Source organism: Eurosta solidaginis, chromosome 1, assembly GCF_040869045.1.
Source record: "Eurosta solidaginis isolate ZX-2024a chromosome 1, ASM4086904v1, whole genome shotgun sequence".
Lineage (NCBI taxonomy): Eukaryota > Metazoa > Arthropoda > Insecta > Diptera > Tephritidae > Eurosta > Eurosta solidaginis.
The window spans coordinates 302,455,062-302,469,385 of NC_090319.1; the positions used below are offsets into that span (position 1 = coordinate 302,455,062).

General features: G+C 38.9%; 1 protein-coding gene and 1 pseudogene across 1 annotated transcript; both read right to left on the bottom strand.

The window, feature by feature from the left end:
• Positions 1 to 900: 900 nt before the first annotated feature.
• Positions 901 to 2,340, bottom strand: LOC137243775 (major heat shock 70 kDa protein Ba-like). The gene has a single exon (XM_067771858.1). It carries the CDS (start codon positions 1,515 to 1,517, stop codon positions 1,068 to 1,070), a length of 450 nt encoding a protein of 149 aa, XP_067627959.1. The 5' UTR covers positions 1,518 to 2,340; the 3' UTR covers positions 901 to 1,067.
• Positions 2,341 to 8,662: 6,322 nt separating this feature from the next.
• Positions 8,663 to 10,876, bottom strand: LOC137237538 (heat shock protein 68-like; annotated as a pseudogene).
• Positions 10,877 to 14,324: the final 3,448 nt, after the last annotated feature.

Below are 14,324 nucleotides of genomic sequence, written 5' to 3' on the forward strand. Positions count from 1 at the left end.
AATGGGCAAGGGCTGTTGTTTCAGTATCAAGACGTGAATTCTGTCAGGTACGACTCTGAAATTGCCGTCCTCGGCGCAATATCGTATTCACCTTCTTTGGGCATGCGCTCTAAAAGTTCACAATCATAAATGATTCTTAAAACAAAACGGACTGTTTCGGGATCCATGGTATGCTTGCACCAGAACGTCCCTCGGATCGCCCCCTTACTTCGGTCAGCATCTTAACCAACTATTAGGCGCAACAGTGCTCAGAAAAGTCGTCAAAGCATCATATCATATTATTGGATTGTTTATCTACAACCTTTGGTGAATTGTTTCCTTTATGTTAGGTAGCATTATTGACCCCATTCCACTGGTATTGCCAGCCTGCCGTAAGATTAAAGAAATCATTCCCATGAAGGTTGGACTAGTATCAGACCCCAAGCTCCTCATGGAACTTGGGGGTGCGGAGAGAGGGATGGCCTGAAGTTTTTTAACGTGGCCATATAAATCGTTCCCGAGATGGTCGGGCTAGCATCCCAATGGTGCTGTGTTGCCGGATCTGTATCCGGCAAAGGACCATCACTCGGGGAGTAACCTTATCGCTACAACAAGGACAACAAGCAGCGATGCTAAAGGAGCTCATATCCATTAAAGCATTGCCCGTTTCCGTAGCGCTACAACGCACCACCGCTGTTCGCCCTCGCCTTTTAGTCACTAAATCACAATATTACAAGGAACAAGCAATGGGACACCTAAATAAAGTTGGACCTGCCCTACGGCTACTATGGATATCATGCCTGAGGCAATGCAAAATTAACCAAACTTCACAAAACCATGAAAAGTTCAGCACAAGTTCCTAAAACAAAGTTAATGAAAACACAAATGTTTTTGTATATAAATACTCAAATATAGGCCGGCTTTTATTTTCAACAATTTTAACAAAGCTCTAGAAACAAAACAAATATTTAACCTTTATTTGTACCCTGACATATAACCACTAACTAAATGTTAACTAAAAAGCTAAAACAGTCAATATTAAATTCACATTTATATCAATTTTGTGATTTTAGTACTGAGCATCTTCTTTAGTCTACTTCTTCCACAGTTGGTCCACCATAATTTCCACCACCAGACTGTTGACAACAATTACTACCAGTTTGTGGACCGCCGCCGCTCCCTTGCTGATGCATCTTTATCATGATCGGACTGCAGATCTTTGTTATTTCTTCTAATTTGTATTCAAACTCTTCCTTTTCAGCTGTGGTATTAGCATCTAGCCATTTAATTGCCTCGCTACACTTCTCCAATACTTTGTCCTTATCCGATTGACTTATTTTAGTACCAGCTTCCTCGGCTGTTTGCTTTACGCCAAATATATAACTCTCCAATTGATTACGTGCAGCTATACGTTGACGATGCTTCTCATCTTCGTCAGCATATTTTTCAGCTTCATTTACCATACGATCGATATCGGCCTGAGATAGACGTCCTTTGTCATTTTTTATGGTAATATTCTTGGCATTACCAGTGCTCATCTCTTTCGCAGTTACATTCAAATTACCATTTGCATCCAAATCGAATGTGACATCTATATTTTGAGAGAATACGTCTCTATGCAGCAGGCTTTTATAAAATACCCGACCTCGGTTACCATCCAATCACGGATCCTTATGCACGCCAATATAATTACTATACAAATGGTGTTGGTGTTTCGGTAGTTGAAATTGATTGCCTTACTGGAGATCATCAAGTTTTGAGTACAGACATTGTTATGGATATTGAATCTAGTTCGAATCCAGCAATCGATATTGGCCAAATTGGAGGCGCATTTATGCAAAGTTATGGGTTGTTTGTGTTGGAAGAGCTTATTTACTCAACACAAGGCGCACTCTACTCCCGAGGACCTGGAATGTATAAAATACCAGGATTTGCAGATATACCAGGAGAGTTTAATGTTAGTCTACTGACCGGTGCACCTAATCCCACAGCTGTTTCTTCCTCAAAGGTAGGTATACTTAAATATTTTCTGTGATAACCTCGTTTTTGTGAGTCAAAACACCTGAGGTACTCTTGTATGTTTACTTCCTCTCTATATCTCTCTCTTTGTTTCTCAGGCAATTGGAGAACCGCCGTTATTCATTGGTAGTGCCGTGTTTTTTGCTATTAAAGAAGCGATAGCTGCTGCTCGTACCGAACGTGGTTTGAGCTCTAATTTCAGACTGGAAGCTCCCGCAACGACTGCAAGAATCCGCATGGCATGTGAAGATGAATTTACAGAATTGGTAATAGTTATGAGTATTTTATTGCCATTATTATAATTATTATTATTAAATGAATTGACATATTGTTTCAGATCGATCAACCACCGCCTCATACTTTTACTCCCTGGAACGTTGTGCCATAATTGTGCCAGAATGTATTGGAAAAACTATAAATCTATTTTGAAATAAACAACTCATACATATACAACAGGGGTGAACTATAGAGAGAGGGGTGTTAGAGGCGTCGGCTCCACATCCCAATTGGTTGGTGTAATCTGGGAACACATTGCAAGCAGGATATACATTTTGTATGTCGGGGTTGATTCTGGATAGGTAAGAGTTTAACCTGTTACAGTACCCAGACCGAAGTTGAGCTAGAGTGACGCACGTTTCCCTAGGGAGAATGCGTTACTCTTCTGCGAGTTCTAGGCATTTTTTTTTTTTGTATGAATTGGATTCCCAGGCAATTCCCGACATAGAGGTCCGGCGCCTGTTTGTTGATATCACTGAGGACCTGGTTGTGCTTTTTTGTTCCATACGGCTCTGTTCTCAGGTGCCGTATTTCCTCATAATGCTTACGGAGATGACCCCTTAGGCCCCTGGGAGGTGTATCTCATCAATCAGATGTCTGTTGGATGCCCAGGTTTCAGAGTATTCAACAGAAACTGCTTGTTCAGCACTTCATTTCACTCCCTAATGGGGAGTACTCTCGCCTCATTGTGTAGGTGGTGTTCTGGGGACTTAAGAAGACACCCCGTAGCGGTTCTGAGGGAAATATTTTGGCAGGCACTGCCACTGCTACATCAACAACAATAACAGGACCTATAAAATAACTGGGTTGTTGTTGTTGTAGCGATAAGGTTGCTCCCCGAAGGCTTTGGGGAGTGTTATCGATGTACGGTACGCTCCGGTAACACAGCACCATTAAGGTGCTAGCCCGACCATCTCAGGAACGATTTATATGGCCACATTAAACCTTCAGGCCATCCCTCCCTCCCCACCCCCAAGTTCCATAAGGAGCTTGGGGTCGCCACAGCCTCGTCTGTTAGTGAAACAGGATTCGCCGCGGATAGGTGAGGTTGACAATTGGGTTTGGAGAAGCTGTATATTACGCTGGCAACTTAAAGGGTTGCGCTACACAGCCTCTTGAATCTGGTATTTTAGTTGCCTCTTACGACAGGCATACCTACTGCGAGTATATTCCGACCCCCTAACCCGCTGGGTCCTCCTGCCGAATACTAAACGCTTTCTAGGACCTATGCTACTTGCTGATTCTAATAGGTGAGTCACTCCAAATAGCTGGAGTCTCATCCTGACGAGCGCAGGACACGAGCACAGAACGTGTTCGACCGCAGCCCGCATTTCCTGCATCTGATATCTCTGACAAGGTTTAATTTAAAAGCATGTGATGCAAGAACAGTGTCGACTCAGAATACTCATCCCCATTGCTGTTCTTGTAATAAGCAGTGGAAACGATCTTGATATTCTTTTGCCGGATTTAGATGTGAATTCTTCGGTACAAGCCCGACTATCTTGATTTAATGTTTCAAAATACACCTTTGTTTTTCCTGGCGTTGAGGTCGACAATCACAATTTGTATATCATGGAAGGGAGTACTGGCATGTCTTTCTGGTATTTATGCTTAAGTTGTTACAACAACAATAATCGTTACTATTCCAAAATTATCGATATTGATATAGCAAGTGCAAAATAGGCGAACTTCCTTCCTGCGAGGAATGCTCCCGCGGTTACAACAGAAGTGAGCTCATAAGAATCATTGGCAAGATATAAAAGCGCAAAATACACAAGTTAAATACACAGATGGCTAGGGTTACCAGATGCCTGATATATGAATCGAGGACACTTCCAACAAAAAAGATAATCATTATTACATCATTTTTTCTTACTTCTAATTTCAAGAATCTGGTGCTCATTTTCTGTCAGCACTTCCCGACATATTTCTGGGAATTGCTGATTTTATTCAAAAGTTCAGCATTCTCAGGAATGGTTAAAAATTTTTGGAACTCGAGACATGTAAAATCTGAAGAATTAAACTTCACTCGAAGGATGTGCCCAACATTTTCAACAGTCAAACGATTTCTTTCTTTTGTCCATTCCGAGCTCATTAAGGAGAAAATTCTTTCGCAGTTCGCATTGTGACATGGTATTGAATAGAAAAATTGAGCAATTTTGAGCACTTCTGTATATCCTTCGAGATCTTTATTAGCTGAACAAAACGCAGCCATTTTGGCGCTTGCAGATTTTTGTGCAAAAAAATCGTGATGATCGGCCTTGGATTCCAAAATTTTCTCAAATTTACTATTTGATCATGTAACAAAGAATCATTGATGGTCACTTTTTTTCAAGCAAATAAAAGAGGCATGGGTCTACTTCACTATATTGCAAGTTTTGATCTGTTTTGAAATCCAACCATTTGAAAACTCTGAATTCCAAAAATCCTGACGTCCAAAGTTTCAGATATTCTAATGTTTCACAATAAACAATATCGATTTTTGCCAAAAATTCGTCGCAAGCATGGTCCTTTCCATTTTCGTAATTGTGCCAAATTCGTCCTTACAGCTAATGGAATAAACTTCGATTTTTGTCGTTCATCCACTTTTGATAGGAAATCATCGTAAACTGAAATTACATATATCTAAAATGCTATCGTAAAAGCGGGGACGCTGGGACAAATCGTCGAAATCGGGGACAAATCCCAGAAAGTGGGGACGTCTGGCAACCATACAAATGACAGGCCCTGTTTGAAGCTTCGGTGGATATGAACTTGGGGTCTTTCAGGTAAAAGTCTAGTTGAGGGGTCGACTGCTAATACGATACCAAAAATATTGAGAGAGGTGTCAAAAGACGCGTATTGAATTCGACAACAATAATCCGGAAAATAAAAATTGTATCTCTGCCCGGAGATATTTGCAGTTGAAGTTGGTGATTTTGATGTGGTTGTTGTAATGTTGTTGTACCCACAAAAAAAATTGTGAACATAAGTGTTTTGCGCGGATATAGTTTTGGTCTCCAAACGAATAATTTTTTATAAGCGCGGCCGAAGGCCGCCAATGCAAAAAGGTGTTTTGCGCAAAAATACTATGGATCTTACCCCCGGTTTCGGAGCGCTCCGGGGACAATTTTTCGGGTTTTTGGAAATAACTTTTGACAGAAATAAAATTTTGAATTTCCGCTCTCGGATTCGGTCCTGGGATCAAAACGCGTCTTTTGACACCTTTCCCGATATTTTTGGTCGGGTTTTAGCAGTTGTGACCTAAAGTAAACAATTAGCATTTTTTATAGGCGCGGCCGAAGGCCGCCAACGCAGAAAGGTGTTCTGCACAAAAATACTATGGATACCACCCCGATTTCGGAGGGACCCGCGGGTCATTTTTCGGTTTTTCGTTAATACCTTTTGAACGAGTTAATTTTTTTATTTTCCGCCTTCGGATTATTAATACTGATGTCAAGACGCGTCGTTTGACACCTCTCTCGATATTTTTGGTAGCGCATTAGCAGTCGACCCCTCAAATAGACTTTTACCGTCTTTCACTGAGGCGGGTGCGCAGTTCACATTCCGTGCTCTAAAGATATGGGCGTGTTCGGACATTCAGCACGATCGGTGATCCAGAAAAAGAAAGCCGTATTTATTATCTATCCGACTGTCGTAGTAGCCTGCTCCGCCTACACACCAAAGGTCCTGGGTTCAAATCACGGACAAGCTACATAAAAATTTAGAAACAAGTTGTTTTCAATTAGAAAACAATTTTTGTAAGTGGCGTGATTTGGCAAACACTCCCAGTGTATTTCTGTAAAAGCAGTGTATTTTTGAAGAAAAGCTACAGGGTGTCATTAAACATGTAGGTCCAATCTCGTGGGAAAAATTAAAAAGGAGCACCGGGCGAAATAAAATAGGAGGTAAAACACCCCAAATATTTTTTTAACTTTCTATCAGCATCTAGATGTTTCAAAGGCACCTTCGTTGTGGACCGTGCTTTAAAGTTCCCTAGAACAATATTGTCATCCAAAGGTCTATATCACTGCTGCTTTCCCTAAGGAGAAGGGATAAGCAAAGTGAGACCTAGAAGGATCAATGCTATTACATAAAAACTTATGCCCCTATTACCGTTTACAACTCAACTCTGGTTGGGTTGAAATTTCGCAATTTGGTATTACAGATTACAACTCAACCTGTCAAAAAAAATTTCGGTTGAGTTGTCTAGCCTTACAACTTTTTGTGGCATTGCCGTTTACAACCTTGTGTTGGTGTAGTTGTCAAAGACGTCAAAATCTTACAACTGCTTACTAGCAGTTGTCTCATACAATTTTGCAGTTGTTTTGAAAAAATGTTACGTTTTAGAAGACGGTTCACCACCTAATTTTTAACAAAAATTTTCAAAGTTGGTATCAAAAGACACGTTTCGACCTCCGATTTAAGAATCCGAAAACAAAAATTGTAATTCTTTACGACAGCATGACACTGCTAATACGCGTCCAAAAATATCGAGAGAGGTGCCAAAAGACGCTATTAATCTCGAGAACAATAATCCGAAAGCGGAAAATAAACATTTTATCTCTGTCCGGAGATATTTTCAGTTGAAGTTGGCGATTTTCATGTGGTTGTTGTAATGTTGTTGTCTTTTTTCGGTTTGTGTTTAATATCTTTTGAACGAGTTAAAATTTGTATTTTCCGCCTTCGGATTATTAATACTGATGTCAAGACGCGTCGTTTAATACCTCTCTCGATATTTTTGGACACGTATTAGCAGTGTCATGCTGTCGTAAAGAATTACCACAAACATTAATTCTAATAAAATCTAATTTCATGTGGTTGTTGTATTTTGCCAGATTTTTTGTATACAGCAATGCAGAAAGGTGTTGGACCCAACCAGGATTATTTTTACGAATCGCGGCCAAAGGCTGCCAACGCAGAAAGATGTTCTGTGCAAAAAAACTGTGGACCGGGCCTCATATTTCGGACCCTCTCGGGCCATTTTGTGGGTCTTTGTAAATATCTTTCGAAAGAAATAAAATTTTTAATTTTCGCTTTCGAATCCTAAAAACGGAGATGGAAACCCGTCTTTTGATACCACCTTTGATAAGAGTTAGATGGTGCACGGGCTTATAAAACGTTACCAAAAAAAAACAAAAAATTTAAAGCCGGTAGTTAAACCTTTTTTAATCAAACAATAATAAACAATTTTGTACACATTTCTAGAAAAACCAACGTTTAAACGAATTACATTGAATAACTTTTTGACTTTATGTAGTGACATTCCATAGTTGGACGAGGCTGGTCGCAGTTTTATGCAGGCAAAATAGGTGAAATTATGCGAGTCCCATTGATACTAATCACTACTCCTGGGAATCCTATTTGAGTAAAATACAGTTTTTTCTGTTAGGGTTTTAATCTACTTCGCACAAATACGCTCCTCAATTATATCTAATACCAGTCCAACACCAAAATCATTTCCACAGCATATTTGATAGCTGCCGTCAGCAAGGAATCGGAGTGTGGCGCATAATTTTAAAATACGAACGCGTATGCGGAAATGGTTCTTAATTTTGTTTAGTACTGAGTAAAATGCTTCCTTTCCAATCTGCAAAATAACTTCATATGAAGCTCATTATTTGTCACTTAAACATTTTCTTACTTGGTGCTTGGTAGTTCCAAGGGATTGGAATGATCACGCGAATGTTTCCGTATTCGCGACATGCCAATCACCAACATTTTCGCCAGTTTAAAATAGATTTCATATAACATTAATAAAAAAATCACATTTGAAAATGCTTAAATTTCTGCCACAAATTGATCAGCTGTTCATTTATCTGTCAAATCATCACTTTCTTAGCTTGGCAGCACCAATTCAACTTCAACTGAAATAAGTTGTAATTCGTAATACCAAACAGGAGTTGAGTTGTCTGAAAGTTGAGTTGTTTTAATTACAACCCAACCAAGTTGAGTTGTGTACCGTAATAGGCCCTTTAATGAAGTCGAATACCAAATGCACCCTACCTTGCTTAGTAAGGATTTTCGGCAAGTACATACATGGGTAATTTCATTCGCAGCATGTCACGCTCATCATTGGATTTGTTCGGAGCTGCAATCAATGCCGAAATACTGCCAAAAAAGTTGTATCCTGAGTGGAATAGGCTGAAAATTTTGAGATCAAAACGTTTCCGAGATGGTAGGGCTAGTACCTTACTGGCACTTGGTACCGGAACGTGCCGGATCTATGTATATACAGACCAGCAACATCGATAACACTGCCCAAAACCTTCGGGAGTGCCCTTACCGCTACAACAACATATCCAAAAAATCCAAAACAAACTTTCAGCTCGCAAAATTTACCATCTTCTGCCAATACGTAAAACTTTCCAGAGTTTAGTTCTGCACCAGCCAAAATAAAATCACATGCTTTTTTTTCAAATATTTACAGGCCGGCTTTTTATTTGCAACAATTCTTAAAGTACAAGCAACTAAACAATTATTTAATCCTTATTTGTACACTTTAAACTAAAACTACAAATTAATTAAGCAGTCTTCAATATTTATAATTATGTTATATTTCTATTTTATACTGAACATTTCTCTTAGTCAACTTCTTCTACAGTTGGTCCACCATAATTGCCACCACCAAAACCACCAGATTGCTGACCACAATTACTACCAGTTTGTGGACCACTGCCGCCCGCTTGCTGATGCATCTTTGTCATGATCGGACTGCAGATCTTTGTTATTTCTTCTAATTTGTATTCAAACTCTTCCTTTTCAGCTGTGGTATTAGCATCTAGCCATTTAATTGCCTCGCTACACTTCTCCAATACTTTGTCCTTATCCGACTGACTTATTTTAGTACTAGCTTCCTCGGCTGCTTGCTTTACGCCAAACACATAACTCTCGAATTGATTACGAGCAGCTATACGTTGACGATGCTTCTCATCTTCGTCAGCATATTTTTCAGCTTCATTTACCATACGATCGATATCGGCCTGAGATAGACGTCCTTTGTCATTTTTTATGGTAATATTCTTGGCATTACCAGTGCTCATCTCCTTCGCAGTTACATTCAAAATACCATTTGCATCCAAATCGAATGTGACATCTACCTTGGGCACACCTCTAGGTGCTGGTGGAATGCCGGTCAAATTGAATGTACCCAATAGATTGTTGTCTTTGGTCATGGCACGTTCACCCTCAAATACTTGAATAGTAACAGCTGGTTGGTTGTCCGCATAGGTTGTGAACGTTTTCGACTGTTTGCATGGAATTCGACTATTTCTCTCAATCAATTTGGTCATAACTCCACCAGCTGTTTCAATACCAAGTGACAAAGGCGCCACATCAACTAAAAGCACATCCTGGATTTCGCTACTCGTATCACCGCTTAATATAGCTGCCTGAATTGCTGCACCATATGCCACTGCTTCGTCTGGATTTATAGAAAGATTCAAACTCTTTCCATTAAAGAATGATTGCAACAAGCTTTGTACTTTGGGAATGCGAGTTGAACCACCAACGAGCACAATATCGTGTATCTGACCTTTATCCATTTTGGCATCGTTCAGAGCTTTCTCCACTGGATCCAAAGTGCTTCTAAATAAATCATTGCACAGCTCCTCAAATCTCGCTCGACTTATTTTCGTGTAAAAATCGATACCTTCATATAATGCATCAATTTCAATGCTGGCTTCTGTGCTCGATGACAATGTGCGTTTTGCTCGCTCAGCTGCTGTTCGTAAACGACGCAACGCTCTGGGATTCACACGCAAATCTTTTTTATACTTTCGTTTAAATTCTTCAGCAAAATGATTAACTAGACGGTTATCGAAGTCCTCTCCACCCAAATGTGTATCACCAGCAGTTGCACGCACTTCGAATAACGAACCTTGATCGATAGTTAATATTGACACATCGAAGGTTCCTCCGCCCAAATCGAATATAAGCACATTGCGTTCACCTTTCAAATTCTTGTCCAAGCCGTACGCTAGAGCTGCGGCTGTTGGTTCATTTATAATACGTAGAACATTTAAGCCAGCTATGGCACCAGCATCTTTTGTGGCTTGCCGTTGGGAATCGTTGAAGTAAGCAGGAACTGTGATGACTGCATCTCTTATCGATTTACCCAAATATGCTTCAGCGGTTTCTTTCATTTTTTGTCAGCACCATTGAACTGATTTCTTCGGGAGCAAACCGCTTCTGTTCGCCTTTGAATTCGACACTAATCTTTGGTTTGCCACAATCGTTGACTACAGTGAATGGCCAATGTTTCATATCAGCCTGTATTTTTTGATCATCAAACTTTCGTCCAATCAATCGTTTTGCATCAAAGACTGTGTTCTTTGGATTCATGGCCACTTGGTTCTTCGCTGCATCGCCAATTAGCCGCTCAGAATCGGTGAATGCTACATAGCTGGGCGTTGTCCGATTGCCTTGGTCATTTGCAATAATTTCCACTTTGCCATGCTGGAAAACTCCAACGCAGGAGTATGTTGTACCCAAGTCAATTCCAATTGCTACCATTTTAGTTTGTAATATTGTCCAATTTTAATCAAAATATATTTATCTTTGTTATTATTTGCACTTTTGTTTTGCTAAACAACTTTAGCCAACTCTTCTCACTTATTCACTTTGATTTCAAAATTCAACTATGCGGAGGAGAAATTTGCTGCCGCTATTTATACAAAAATCAAGAATGGGAGAAAAACCCGAGAACACATTTCTTGACGTTTCTTGAAACTTTCCATAACTCGCTCGTTCATAAAAACACTAGTATACGAAATAGAGAGCAAAGAATTTTTTTTAGAGAAGAAGTCGTAAAATTGTTGGGAGAGATAATGTGATGCCATATTGGAAAATAGGTAAGAATTTTGGTGGTGAATTCAAATGTTGGTAAGTAATTGTGCAATTGAAGAGAATTTGAGTAAACATATCTCGATAGAAAATTTTTATCCACAAAAAAAGTTGCATATTAATGTTGTAATGCATTATCAAGTGACGGGGAATTGCTCGAAATTTACCCACTAGTTATTGAAACAACGGAAGTTAGGTCGAGCTATACTAACTTTCAATGAATTGGTTTACTGCGCCAAACTTTATGCAAATACCAATTCTTGGAAGAAATGCAAGCTTAGCTGAATATAAATCTAGCATAATTTTGATGCATTTAGTTGGTGTGCCTGTATTAGTTCCTAATCACAGAAAAATCTGGGCCCGTATTACGTGTTACTATCCGTGATCGAAGCTCATTTTTTAAATCCCAATAGCTCTGAAATCGTGGATCGGATTAATGGCATATTTGAACTAGTGACAAATAGTACTCGTTAGATCCATAACTTATTATTATTTTTAAGAAAAGGTTGACAGTTGCATAGTTTATGGCTTCAGTGAAAATGGTTTTCAGTCAGTGATCGTAACACGTAATACGGGCTCTGGTTTAGTGTTTGCATTACTCACGTTATTTCAATTTGTACTAGAACACTCGGTGGCCGACTAACTAGCTGAAGGTTACTATCTTTGCTCTTAACAGCCGATGTCAAAATATTTTAGAAAATTTATCTTACAGCGTGGTCACCTCTTTGCTGTGGTTGGGCAATACCTCCAGTGTATTTTTTTTTGTATATGAAAAGTGTCCCTGTAAAGTTAATATTGTAGGAAAAATTTAAAAGCACCCGACCTTACACTAAAGGAGATCCCCTGATTTAATCTCTTCGGTGGTATATCGTGCCAAGTTATTATAACTACTATTTGCATATTCTAAATACACTCGCTATATATTTATTTGCGACATGAATATTTGCAGAATTCCCCCATCTATATTACAGCGTTTTCTTTTCTGAAATAAATTGTTGTCTAAGTAAAAATTGTCAACATTTATAGTGCATACAAAGAACATTTAATCTCACCATATTCACTCATATCACAAAATCACACAAGAAGATTGCGCATTGCGCATGTAAACATTAGATCATCTCTTTTTTCATGGGCAAATTCTTACGTCATTTTCCTTTAGCTCTTGTTTTTTTCTCTCTCTCTTTCATCTCGCTCAAACAGTCAACTGTGACGTAGATGCGCAGAATGAAGCAATTTTGAACTCGTGAATGCGCAATCTAGTAGGTGATCTATGCACTCATATTAACAGGGTATATGTGAAACTGAAGAGCGAATTGAGAGTTTCACAGAGTTGCACTGCCACACCGCTATTTTATACAGGGTAAAAGTGTAACGCTTTTGCGTTGCGAGCAGGCAACAATTTTCACAAAAGAACGAAATACCCCATAAAAGCGTTGCCTGTTTTTTAGAATAGAACAACAACCCTTGCGCGGCGTACGAAAAGCGTAATGCAGCAGTTACCCACCGACGTGTTGCCGTACGTACAGACGTTTGTCGTACGAAGCACGTTTGACCGAACTCTCAAACCCGTAGAAATCAATGTGTGCGGCTGTGTACATGTACATAACATATTTGTGTGTGTATTGTTTACAGATAAGCATTGTTGCCATTGACCATTTTGCATGTATGCTTATGGAAACATCAACTTTTTCCAATTTAATTTTTGATATTGTAAAATAGTAAATAAGTATTAATAGATTACATATTTATAGTCAGCACTTTTACATAATTATTTTGAATTATTTTCACAATTTTTCAAACTTTAATTAGGTATTTTTGCATAAAATTGCAAACGGGCAAAAATTAGCGCACAAAAGTTTACTAGGCAACTCTGTCTAGTGAGAGAGCGATCAGCTGACACGTTCTTACGGAAAAAATCAAAATTGTTTTGATTTCTACGTTCCGGGCTACGTACGTACGGGCGTTGCACGTCGGTGAGTTTTCGTTTACATTGCACACTCCTAAGATAGGTCTTGTCAGCTGACACGTTTTTGGTACGTACGTTCGTGAGTAACTGCCGCATTACACTATAGCCAGAAAAGAAAACGCTATTATAGTTTTTGAACGTTTTAATGGAATCCATTATAAAATTAGGTAAAATTGCAGTTATTTTTAGGAGCTGCATTTATTGGTGCTGGCAGCATTCGAAGAGAGCAAGCGGGAGTAGGGGTAAACTAAGTATAGCTGTTCTCAAGAGATACAGCTGTTATACGCATCATTCGAAAAGAGCAAGCTGTAGTAGGGGTAAAGCTCAGTATATCTGTTCCCAAGATAGACAGCTGTTATACGCAGGCTGCTGCCAGAGTATTCAGTTAAAACTTTAACCTGAATGGCGAAACACAATCGCTACTAACGACGCCTTGCGATGTAATCGGGACAATTATGAAAATATGTGTAGACTGAACTTTCTCAAATTAAACTTAAAATAAAATATGAAAACTTCCTATATAAAAGCTTTATAAACCTTTTGTAACTCTTATTAGTATAAGAGTTATTTCCTAGTCTTAATATATTCATTCCGAGGCTTCTTGGTATAGTAAATAATATGTTCATTGGCCATAACCTCCAATAAAGAGTAAGTTTTGATATTTGGAAGCAAGTAAAAATGTGGGTCAAGTTGATAAAAGTATGCCTCTTAAGGGTTGAGACTTTTTGTTAATATGAAGGCCGATCACATCGCTCTTTTCAATCACACATTCAAATTGCAATCTTGTGACATATGCTAGTGATAAAAATGATACATTTTTGCATGCGAGCTACCTCAGTATCAATATTTAGGGTTTATAGTTTTTATTTTAACCCTGGGTAGCCATCCTTCGTCATTATGATGACGACTTATTTGAAGGTGGCTTTTAATGAGTTAGTGTAGAAATGTACGCAACTCAATTTTTTTACCTTTGACATGATCCTTAAACTTGCACTGAAATATCAAAACTTAATCTTTCAAAGAAGTTATTAAATTAAAGAAGTTTTCAGAATTTTTTTTAATTTAGTTTGAGATAGTTTACCTGACAAAATACTTTAATTCCTTCGGAATCGTCGTTAGTAGCAATTGCGTTTCGCCTTAAGCCTGAAGTATAAAATGTATACACTGGCAGCACTGCGTATAACACCTACCTCTTTTGAGAACAATTATACTTTCCTTTACCCATATTTTTATTTGCTCTCTCCGAATGTTACCAGATAAG